General features: G+C 43.3%; 1 protein-coding gene across 2 annotated transcripts in view; it reads right to left on the reverse strand.

Annotated features, from left to right (window-relative positions):
- The window catches only part of LOC137424416 (protein shisa-4), a 50460-nt gene continuing 38201 nt past the window's right edge, over positions 1-12259 (reverse strand). For both annotated transcript variants that reach the window (XM_068111846.2, XM_068111847.2), the window contains exons 4-5: positions 7107-7352; positions 1-1105 (exon numbers count right to left, since the gene is read on the reverse strand). In XM_068111846.2, coding sequence (XP_067967947.1) covers positions 1053-1105; positions 7107-7352 — 299 coding nt within the window. In that variant the 3' untranslated portion in view covers positions 1-1052. The remainder of the gene's footprint in view (positions 1106-7106; positions 7353-12259) is intronic.

The raw sequence follows: 12259 nt of genomic DNA on the forward strand, positions 1-12259 counted from the left end.
ACCCATTCAGCCCTTTATTGTCCATCTCAAACATTAAGACGAGAATAGAATATCACGTTTATTCGACGAATATGATTTAAAACAATTCAGGATACATTCAGCTTCAACCTGATAGGTCTATATATAAACTTGACATTTGGGGAAAGAGAAATGGATTTATCCAAACAAGTGGAGTGCTAGGATAGCCTCGAGGTGTGCACACTCGACCCACAACTATGGGTTATAATCTCCACCCAGATATAAACGGTCATCCTCACGTTCCGCATGCAAGGCGAGGCATCAATGTGTGTCCCTCGGATGGACGTCAAACTGGGCGTACAATCTGACAGCACTAGTTGCTGGACATTTGAGCCATGGTGCCTTTCGAGAAGAGGAGGCAAGTTATTGTGAGCAGCCGAAACAAAAACCAAAAGGCTACCCTAACCTACAAGGGGGGCACTGCATCAGAGACAGCTGCATATGAAACGTTGGTCTGAACAAGTGCTTGTGTACAACATGGATTTCCTGCAGAGAACCAAGATGTTAATTTGTGGCTAAATTTTTTGAAAACAATAGATACACATGATCACTGGAATGCATGCATGTTTAACAATGAGATAATTTACACAGTTGCACCTGGTTTGTACAATTTCACCTTTATAAGCTTATCCATAATAAGGGGTTTGTATGTGGGTGCAAAGCGTTAAAACTCGGCCTGGGGACCATACAAATCAGTGACCACATCCACAGACTTTTGAAATTCACGAAAGGACCATCTTCAAGTGTTATTTGCACCCTTCCTTTATATCCAAATTCCATCGCTGCCACTTCTGGAATAGCAAGCTGGATAGCTGCCCAAAGAGGGGAACATACTGCCATGGTACCTGAATGACGCTTTCACAGTTAAAACAAAATCTTGCGCGTTATATTCAGGCAAAAATCATTCCAGCTTATTGTTGTAGAAAGTAGTGATGAAGAACAATTATTTAAAATAACAATAAAACAGCATTTGGATCCAAAAACGAGTTTGCAATCTGTCGCAGTTACGGTGATGATACGAGGTCGGAAGCAGCTTATGTAGGATATCCACCACGCTGAGGCTGTACGGGTCTATGCGCTTCAAAGTCTGAGGGAAGAAAGGAAGAAAATAATACCAACAGTACAACCTCAGGCCTGGCCAGCACCTTGGCAAAAGGAAAAACACATTAATGCAGTACTCAATTTTCTGGCAACCTAGTGTCTGGAGTTATAGATCAAACATCAAAAGTGTACTCACATTCTAATTGTACGTACTTTATAGATGTACTCACATTCTAATTGTACGTACTTTATAGACACGCACATTCTAATTGTACATACTTTATAGATGTACTCACATTCTAATTGTACATAATTTATAGACATACTCACATTCTAATTGTACATAATTCATAGATATACGCACATTCTAATCGTACATAATTAGACGTACTCACATTCTAATCGTACATAATTAGACGTACTCACATTCTAATCGTACATAATTAGACGTACTCACATTCTAATTGTACATAATTCATACATGTACTCATATTCTAATCGTACATAATTAGATGTACTCACATTCTAATTGTACATACTTTATAGACGTACTCACATTCTAATCGTACATAATTAGACGTACTCACATTCTAATCGTACATAATTAGACGTACTCACATTCTAATCGTACATAATTAGACGTACTCACATTCTAATTGTACATAATTCATACATGTACTCATATTCTAATCGTACATAATTAGATGTACTCACATTATAATTGTACATACTTTATAGACGTACTCACATTCTAATCGTACATAATTAGACGTACTCACATTCTAATTGTACATACTTTATAGACGTACTCACATTCTAATTGTACATACTTTGACGTACATTCTAATCGTACATAATTAGACGTACTCGCATTCTAATCGTACATACTTTATAGACGTACTCGCATTCTAATTGTACATACTTTATAGACGTACTCGCATTCTAATTGTACATACTTTATAGATGTACTCACATTCTAATTGTACATACTTTATAGACGTACTCACATTCTAATTGTACATACTTTATAGACGTACTCACATTCTAATTGTACATACTTTATAGACGTACTCACATTATAATCGAACATACTTTATAGACGTACATATTCACATTCTAATTGTACTTATAAAGGTTCTGAGTTGAAGAAAAAAAAAAAAAAAAAGATAGAGAAAATGTACTACTGGCTACCACAAAGTGGTGTTTATGGCCTGCGTTAGCACATTCTGTGCAGACAAACAGAGACAGACAGATCCACATGCAATATCCTCTCCTCTGGCAAGGCTAATAAGCAAATTCTGATATAACTAACCACAAGTCCATTTTCATTACAATATCATATTTCAACCTGATGCCACCCATGTGCCTGGCCCAGTGGCCCATTGATCTCCCACCTACTCCTCCAGGAGTTGACAAACTGATGGATTGGATTAATATGATGATGTAATGGAGTCCTGATGGGACGAATGGCCTCCTCTTGCAGTAAAGTTATTTGTGAAATATTGTAGAACATGATAAATGTTGGACAGGACAGCTCCACACAAATATATAATGAATAAATAATAATAATAATAACAACAAGAAAGAGCAGATTGCAGACACTCGTCAGGACATGTTTTAGTGGTTTTAAGGCTTTTGTGTTAAAACAAATATGGCGGGCGAACCACGTGACCGATGACGTCATTATTTAATTTTTTCTATACCAATTTATCCCTACATGACGCACAAGACATTTCATCCTGATCGATGAAGTTTTGTACCTGTTGAATAATGACATCATAATGGAGGCACCTTTGACATCATTAACATATTTTATTCCCCATGGAGAGACTTTACAATGAGCCATGTCAATTTTTTTCTATGCAGCGCTTTCGGAGATAGAGGTGCAAAGGTTTTCGGTTTTCCAAAGATGGCGCCCATACCATGTGACTGATGACATCATAATTATCATTAAAAAAATTATACAGGAGGAATTCACCGATGGTGAAAATTTCCTGTCAATTGGACCAACGGTTGCAGAGAAAATCATATTTATTCTGTGCAGACAAACAAACAGACAAACGAAAAATCACTCAGAGCAACACTTCGCAAAACAGAACAAAGTAGAATGGAACTCAGGAGAGCATCCTTTTGACCTCACAAATAATTGGTAGTTGAATTATGTGACCTGATATGCAAATAGTCTTCAAATTAAGTTAATCGGATGAAAATTGAGAATTTTAGAAATTTGGCCCATGTTGACTTTAAAAATAATTGGTGGTTGAATTCAGTTCACCGATATGAAAATGCCATGAAATTTTCAAGTCAATCGGATGAAAATTGAGGATTTCAGAAATTTGAAATGGTTGTTGACCTTTGGCCTATGTTGACCTTTTGGCCAATGTTGATCTCAAAAATAGTTGGTGGTTGAACTCAGTTCACTGATGTGAAAATCCCATTCAAATTTCAAGTCAATCGGATGAAAATTGAGGATTTTAGAAATTTGAAACGGTTGTTGAACTTTTGGCCTATTTTGATCTCAACAATAGTTGGTGGTTGAATTCAGTTCACCGATATGAAATTCCCATTCAAATTTCAAGTCAATCGGATGAAAATTTTAAATGGTTGTTGACCTTTGGCCTATGTTGACCTTTTTGGCCTACGCTTATCTCAAAAATAGTTGGTGGTTGAATTCAGTTAGCCGATATGTAAATCCTATTCAAATTTCAAGTCAATCGGATGAAAATTGAGGATTTTAGAAATTTCAAAAAGGTGGTTGACCTTTAGCCTATGTTGATCTTGTGACATATGTTGATCTCAAAAATAATTGGTGGTTGCATTCAGTTAACTGATATGTAAATACCATTCAATTTTCAAGTCAATCAGATGAAAATTTAGAATTTTAGATATTCGAAAAAAAGTGGTTGACCTTTGGGCTATGTTGACCTTTTGGCCTTAAAAATACATAGGATTTTGTCGCACCTCGAACTCTACCATTTGGTGAAGTTTCGTGAAGATCGGTTTAAAATTGTGACCTGTAGGCAAGTATAAGCGAGCAGACAGACAAACACAAACACACACAGAAGCACACGAAAAATCACTCAGAGCGACACATGGAAAAAGAGAGCAAAGTACGAGTAGAATAGCACTCAGTGGAGCATCCTTTTGGCCCGAAAAATAATTGGTGGTTGAATTCAGTGACCTGATATGCAAATTGTCTTCAACTTTTGAGTTAATCGGATGATAATTGACAATATTAGAAATTTGGCCCATGTTTACCTCAAAAATAATTGGTGGTTGAATACAGTTAGCTGATATGCAAATCTTATTCAAATTTCAAGTCAATCGGATGAAAATTGAGGATTTTAGAAATTTGAGAAAAGTGGTTGATCTTAGGCCTATGTTGACCTTTTGGTGTATGTTGATCTCAAAAATAGTTGGTGGTTGAATTCAGTTCGCCGATATGAAAATCCCATTCAAATTAAATCAATCGGATTAAAATTGAGGATTTTAGAAATTTGAAATGGTTGACCTTTGGCCTATGTTGACCTCAAAAATAGTGGGTGGTTGAATTCAGTTTGCCGACATGAAAACCGCATTCAAATTTCAAGTCAATCGGATGAAAATTGAGGATTTTTGAAACTTGTAAAAAAAATGGTTGACCTGTGGTCTACGTTGACCTTGTGACCTATGTTAACCTCAAAAATAGTTGGTGGTTGAATTCAGTTAGCCGATATGTAAATCCTTTTCAAATTACAAGTCAATCACATGAAAATTGAGGATTTTAGAAATTTGAAAAAAGTGGTTGACCTTTGGCCTACGCCGATCTCAAAAATAGTTGGTGGTTGAATTCAGTTCGCAGATATGTAAATCCTTTTCAAATTTCAAGTCAATCGGATGAAAATTGAGGATTTTAGAAATTTGAAAAAAAGGGGTTGACCTTTGGCCTACGCCGATCTCAAAATCGTTGGTGGTTGAATTCAGTTAGCGGATATGTCAATCCTATTCAAATATCAAGTCAATCGGATGAAAGAGGATTTTAGAAATTCGGAAAAAAGTGGTTGACCTTTGGCCTATGTTGACCTTTTGCCTTCAAAAATATGTAGGATTTTGTCGGACGACGAACCATTTGGTGAAGTTTCGTGAAGATCGGTTTAAAATTGTGACCTGTAGGCAAGTATAAGTGAGTGGAGAGACACACACACACACACACACACACACACACACACACACACACACACACACACACACACACACACACACACACACACACACACACACACACACACACACACACACACACACACTTTTTTTTTGCCAAGTAATAACGCACAAGACCAACCAATATACTTGAAAAATCTTCGATTTTCACAAGTAACAAGCAAACGAAATCAAATGGACCTCCCTCTCCTCTGGCCAAAAAAAAAAAAAAAAAAAAAAAAGTACCCACTGTCATGTGTGGAACAGAATGTACAATCAATTTGATCACTCCATCCACGTACACCGATAAGTTTTCTGCTTAAAGTCAAACAAAATCTAACACCAAGATGGTATCATTCTGAGTTTGCTCTTCAAAGTGAATCTGATGAAGTCAGTGTCATGTTAAAGGCAAGGCACAACATACGAATCACACAACAAACACTACATGTGCCAGAATACAGTATATGCTCTCCGTGCAGGTGTGAAATTGTTAAAACCAATCAGTTAAATGATGAAGACCATTAGAACATCTTCACGAGTGTTTCCCTGAATATTACAAATGATTAATCTCTTGACATACCAAGAATTACAAATACCTTTACGATTTCACATTTACCAAAGTTCTTGTTTCTCATGTACAGGCAAGTCCCCGGGTTACGAACGCCCGACTTACGAACGCCCGTACTTACGTACCGACCTAAGCCTATTATTTTAAAAAAGCGAGGTTTTTTTTTTTTGTTTGGTTTTTTTTGTATACAAGATCGAGGCTCGTGAAAGAGCTAACATTAATCACACAAAATGTCAAACCGACACACAAAACACAAAATAAGGGGAGCGGTAGACAAGATGGGGAGAGGAGGAAGGACACAAACACAACATTTGAGAGCAGGGACATCGAGAACAATCTTATATTCACAAAAATACCAACGGGGAGAGGGCCTAGACCTAGAGGGACAACCACGAGTCACGTGAACAGGGCAAAAGGTGGAAGGCAAGGAGATGAGTTACACACAATGGTTCGTACTAACGAACGGGCGGACTATTTTGCGTGATGCTCAAAACACCGCGTTTTCAGCGGTTCGTCGGCCCGAGGGAGAACGCCACGCCGTCGTCGCCATTTTAAGTCTTAAGTTTAAGTTTTTTAAGTTTAAGTTTAAGTAAGTTTTAAGTTAAAAAAAAAAAAAAAAAAAAAAAGTCGGATCACGTAAACACTGTTGTGTGCGTTGTGCTTTGACTTAAAATTTGTGTGTTTACCGTCGTAATCATGGCTCCAAAGCGTAAATCTGATGCAAGTGATGGTGATGCATCGAAGAAAAGGAAAACGATCACGATTGAAATGAAAGTGGAAATAATAAAACGATCGGAGAGAGGTGAAACGCCAAACATTGGAAAAGCGTTAGGCTACAGTCGGTCAACGATCGGGACAATTATAAAGGACAAGGGGAGAGTAATGGAGCATGTAAAAGACTCTGTCCCAATGAAAGCGACAATCATCACGAAGCAACGCAGTGGTTTAATTATCGAAATGGAAAGGCTATTGGTAATTTGGTTAGAGGATCAAAATCAGCGTAATATACCTTTAATCATTATCTTTTGTTTTCTATCGAAACAGTTTAAGAAATGTTTCTTTAATGTTTTTTATACCTATAGATGTTTTAGGTAAAATATATACTATATACTAAGACAAACATTTGACTAATTGACGCTAGATGCGAACCGTACGTAACTGTTCCGACTTGCATACAAATTCGACTTACAGACTTAAAAACGGAACTCGTTCGTAACCCGGGGACTGCCTGTATTTCAAAACGTCAAAACGAGCAACAATACAACAAGGTAAATCTTAAAAAGAAAGAAATATGCTGTACCTGTCATGTGTTCATATGGTGGAGGTGCCTCTGGGTATGCGGGGTATAGTGGACCTTGAGGGTATGGCTGCACTGGAGGGTAAGTGGGAGCAATAGGGAAGCCTGGTGCTGAAGGATACACCGGAGCCATTGGGTAAGTGGGTGCTGGATAAGACGGGCCGGATCCATACGAAGTGTATGTTGTTGATAGAAACGGCTGGGGATAAGGACTTTGTACAGATGGCGTTCCCATGTTGAACTGCTCAGCTGCAGGTAAAGGAATATGTGAGTAAAAGGAAGATTCTTTTAGAAAAAGGAATTATGGCTGCAAAAGAAAACTCTGATAGTGGAAGATTCATAATGGTAGCAATGGAAGCGGACATGGATTGGTGGTGCACTGCACATTGAAACCCTGGAGGGAAGAGTGGGATTGTAGCCCCTAAGGCAGCTGACAGGATGGCCGAGAGGTACACACACCCATCTCTTAGCCGTACAGCTTGGATTCAACTCTCAACCCAGACACAAACTGGCATCTCAGTGAAATTCACAGGGAGGTCGATTCCATGTATGTGCCGTCCCTCAGATGGACGTTAAACGGGCGTCCTGTCTGCCAGCATTTGTTGGTGAATGTTAAATATCCCACAGTGTCCTTCGTGAAGAGTAGAGTAGGCAAGGTATTGCCAGCACCATGAACAAATTCCACTTTCCTGCCCTAACCAGCAGAGGGCATTGCATCAGTGACACAGCCACACCTTCTACCAACGATGCAACCAGGATTTTCCAAATTCCTGCCCGAACCAGCAGAGGGCATTCCATCAGTGACACAGCCACACCTTCTACCAACGATGCAACCAGGATTTTCCAAATTCCTGCCCGAACCAGCAGAGGGCATTCCATCAGTGACACAGCCACACCTTCTACCAACGAGGCAACCAGGATTTTCCAAATTCCTGCCCGAACCAGCAGAGGGCATTCCATCAGTGACACAGCCACACCTTCTACCAACGCTGCAAGCAGGAAATTCCAAATTCCTGCCCTAACCAGCAGGGGGCATTCCATCAGTGACAGCCACACCTTCTACCAACGATGCAACCAGGATTTTCCAAATTCCTGCCCGAACCAGCAGAGGGCATTCCATCAGTGACACAGCCACACCTTCTACCAACGATGCAACCAGGATTTTCCAAATTCCTGCCCGAACCAGCAGAGGGCATTGCATCAGTGACACAGCCACACCTTCTACCAACGATGCAAGCAGGAAATTCCAAATTCCTGCCCAAAAAAAGCAGAGGGCATTGCATCAGTGACACAGCCACACCCTCTACCAATGAAGTGATGAGGAAATTCAAAATTCCTGCCCTAACCAGCAGAGGGCATTGCATCAGTGACACAGCCACACCCTCTACCAACAATGCAACCAGGATTTTCCAAATTCCTGCCCAAACCAGCAGGGGGCATTCCATCAGTGACACAGCCACACCCTCTACCAACGATGCAAGCAGGAAATTCCAAATTCCTGCCCTAACCAGCAGGGGGCATTGCATCAGTGACACAGCCACACCCTCCACCAATATGCGGCCAGGAAATTCTAATTCCTGCCCAAACCAGCAGAGGGCATTACATCAGTGACACAGCCACACCCTCCACCAATATGCGACCAGGAAATTCTAATTCCTGCCCTAACCAGCAGAGGGCATTACATCAGTGACACAGCCACACCCTCCACCAATATGCGACCAGGAAATTCCAAATTCCCACCCAAACCAGCAGGGGGCATTGCATCAGTGACACAGCCACACCATCTACCAACGATGCAAGCAGGAAATTCCAAATTCCTGCCCTAACCAGCAGGGGGCATTGCATCAGTGACACAGCCACACCCTCCACCAATATGCGGCCAGGAAATTCTAATTCCTGCCCAAACCAGCAGAGGGCATTACATCAGTGACACAGCCACACCCTCCACCAATATGCGACCAGGAAATTCTAATTCCTGCCCTAACCAGCAGAGGGCATTACATCAGTGACACAGCCACACCCTCCACCAATATGCGACCAGGAAATTCCAAATTCCCACCCAAACCAGCAGGGGGCATTGCATCAGTGACACAGCCACACCATCTACCAACGATGCAAGCAGGAAATTCCAAATTCCTGCCCAAACCAGCAGAGCACATTCCATCAGTGAGAGCCACACCCTCTACCAACGATGCAACCAGAAAATTCCAAATTCCTGCCCTCACCAGCAGAGGGCATTGCATCAGTGACACAGCCACACCCTCGACCAATGAAGTGACCAGGAAATTCCAAATTCCTGCCCTAACCAGCAGAGGGCATTGCATCAGTGACACAGCCACACCATCTACCAATGATGCGACCAGGAAATTCCAAATTCCTGCCCGAACCAGCAGAGGGCATTGCATCAGTGACACAGCCACACCCTCTACCAATGAAGTGATGAGGAAATTCAAAATTCCTGCCCTAACCAGCAGAGGGCATTGCATCAGTGACACAGCCACACCCTCTACCAACGTTGCGACCAGGAAATTCCAAATTCCTGCCCTAACCAGCAGGGGGAATTGCATCAGTGACACAGCCACACCCTCTACCAACGATGCAACCAGGAAATTCCAAATTCCTGCCCAAACCAGCAGGGGGAATTCCATCAGTGACACAGCCACACCATCTACCAATGAAGGGACAAGGAAATTCCAAATTCCTGCCCAAACCAGCAGGGGGCATTGCATCAGTGACACATTCACACCCTCCACCAACGATGCAAGCAGGAAATTCCAAATTCCTGCCCAAACCAGCAGAGGGCATTCCATCAGTGACACAGCCACACCATCTACCAGCGATGCAACCAGGAAATTCCAAATTCCTGCCCAAACCAGCAGGGGGCATTCCATCAGTGATAACCACACCATCTACCAACGATGCAACCAGGAAATTCCAAATTCCTGCCCAAACCAGCAGGGGGCATTCCATCAGTGACAGCCACACCATCTACCAACGATGCAACCAGGAAATTCCAAATTCCTGCCCTCACCAGCAGAGGGCATTGCATCAGTGACAGCCACACCCTCCACCAATGAAGTGACCAGGAAATTCCAAATTCCTGCCCAAACCAGCAGAGGGCATTGCATCAGTGACAGCCACACCCTCGACCAATATGCGACCAGGAAATTCTAATTCCTGCGCTAACCAGCAGAGGGCAATGCATCAGTGACACAGCCACACCCTCGACCAATGAAGTGACCAGGAAATTCCACATTCCTGCCCTAACCAGCAGAGGGCATTGCATCAGTGACACAGGCACACCCTCTACGAATATGCGACCCGAAAATTCTAATTCCTGCCCTAACCAGCAGAGGGCATTCCATCAGTGACAGCCACACCCTCTACCAACGATGCGACCAGGAAATTCCAAATTCCTGCCCAAACCAGCAGAGGGCATTCCATCAGTGACAGCCACACCATCTACCAATGAAGTGACCAGGAAATTCCAAATTCCTGGCCAAACCAGCAGAGGGCATTCCATCAGTGACAGCCACACCATCGACCAATGAAGTGACCAGGAATTCCAAATTCCTGCCCAAACCAGCAGAGGGCATTCCATCAGTGACACAGCCACACCCTCTACCAGTTTTTCCGGTCCGGTCATGAGAGGACGCTGGCGTCACTTGCTCGCCGCTTCTCTGACTGGACCATTGTCCGTATCTTGCTTTCCTGGTGGTCGTGGCGGATTTTTGGCCATTGAGTCTGCCCTCTGCACGGTTCCGGCTCTGCTCTGCTGCTCCTGGCTTCACCTGCTCGGCTCCTTCGCTGTTTCCTCGGGCTCACTCTCGTGGGTTGTGCCCATTGTTTGCAGCGGCGGTGGTGGCGGTTTGCCGCCGTGATCTTGATTAGCGGCGGCGGTCGTTTGCCGCTTTGCCTCCTCAACCTTGGCCTCGTGCTCGTCTCTTCGCTCCTGTCTGCCCTCTACATGGTCCCGGCTCTGCTCCTGGCTTCACCTGCTCGGCTCCTTCGCTGTTTCCTCGGGCCCACTCCCGTGGGTTGTGACGATTGTTTCGCCTCCTCACCCTTGGCCTTGTGCTCGTCCCTTCGCTCCTGCTGGCATGGCTCTGCGGTACTCCGCCGCAAGGCTTCTCCTGCTTAAAACCCGCTCCACCCCATCATGCATCTCTGCAATCAAATCGAATGGACTCCTGCGTCGACCCAGGTACATTCACCGTGGCTCCGGTCGTAAGTTTGTTTATTTACAATCAGGTCACTCCATCCCCATCCTCTGGTCGGCTCAGCGCACTCCCACTCATCGTCCCAACACACCTGGTCACAACAACGCACAAAATCGCACCTCCCATCTGCGAACCCTGGCCAAATCACCTGGATTCATACCCGCCATACAAAACAACATCAAGCTCACCCTGTTCAATACCCGGTCCCTCAACAACAAATGCCTCATCCTGAACGACTACATCCTGGAAAATAAACTGGACTTTCTCTGTCTCACTGAGACCTGGCAACAACCACTGGACTACTACACGCTCAACCTCACCACACCCAATGGATATTCTTACATCAATAAACCACGCTCGGAGGGCCGAGGTGGTGGAATTGCCGTTATTCACCGACAGGACATCAAGACCAACCTCATCTCCATCTCATCTGCTCCATCATTTGAACACCTGGCTTTTAAACTCTGGTCACACACAGTCAGTCATGGCTGTTGTCTACCGCCCTCCCAAACCACACCCATCATTCCTGTCTGACTTCTCCTACTTTCTGACCCAGCTATGTTCCCTCTCCCCCTCAATCCTCCTCCTTGGTGATTTCAATATCCACATGGACTCCACTGACTCCACGCTAACCACTGACTTCACTGATTTACTCACCTGCTTTAACCTCACTCAACATGTCAACTTTCCTACCCATAACCGTGGTCACATTTTGGACCTTGTCTGCTCTACTGGACTAATTTTGCACCATCTCTCTGGCTCCGACCTCACTCTCTCTGACCACCTAGCCATCACTCTGACCATCAACATCCCCACCCCAGCACCAAGGCATTATCGCACTATCAACTTCCGTAAGCTAAACGCTCTTTCACCTACCTCATTCTCATCGACCCTCTCTGAAAAAATGTCCACTTCTCCCTTCGTTGACCTCCACAC

This window comes from Myxine glutinosa, chromosome 4 (genome assembly GCF_964187855.1).
Source record: "Myxine glutinosa chromosome 4, kmMyxGlut1.1, whole genome shotgun sequence".
Lineage (NCBI taxonomy): Eukaryota > Metazoa > Chordata > Myxini > Myxiniformes > Myxinidae > Myxine > Myxine glutinosa.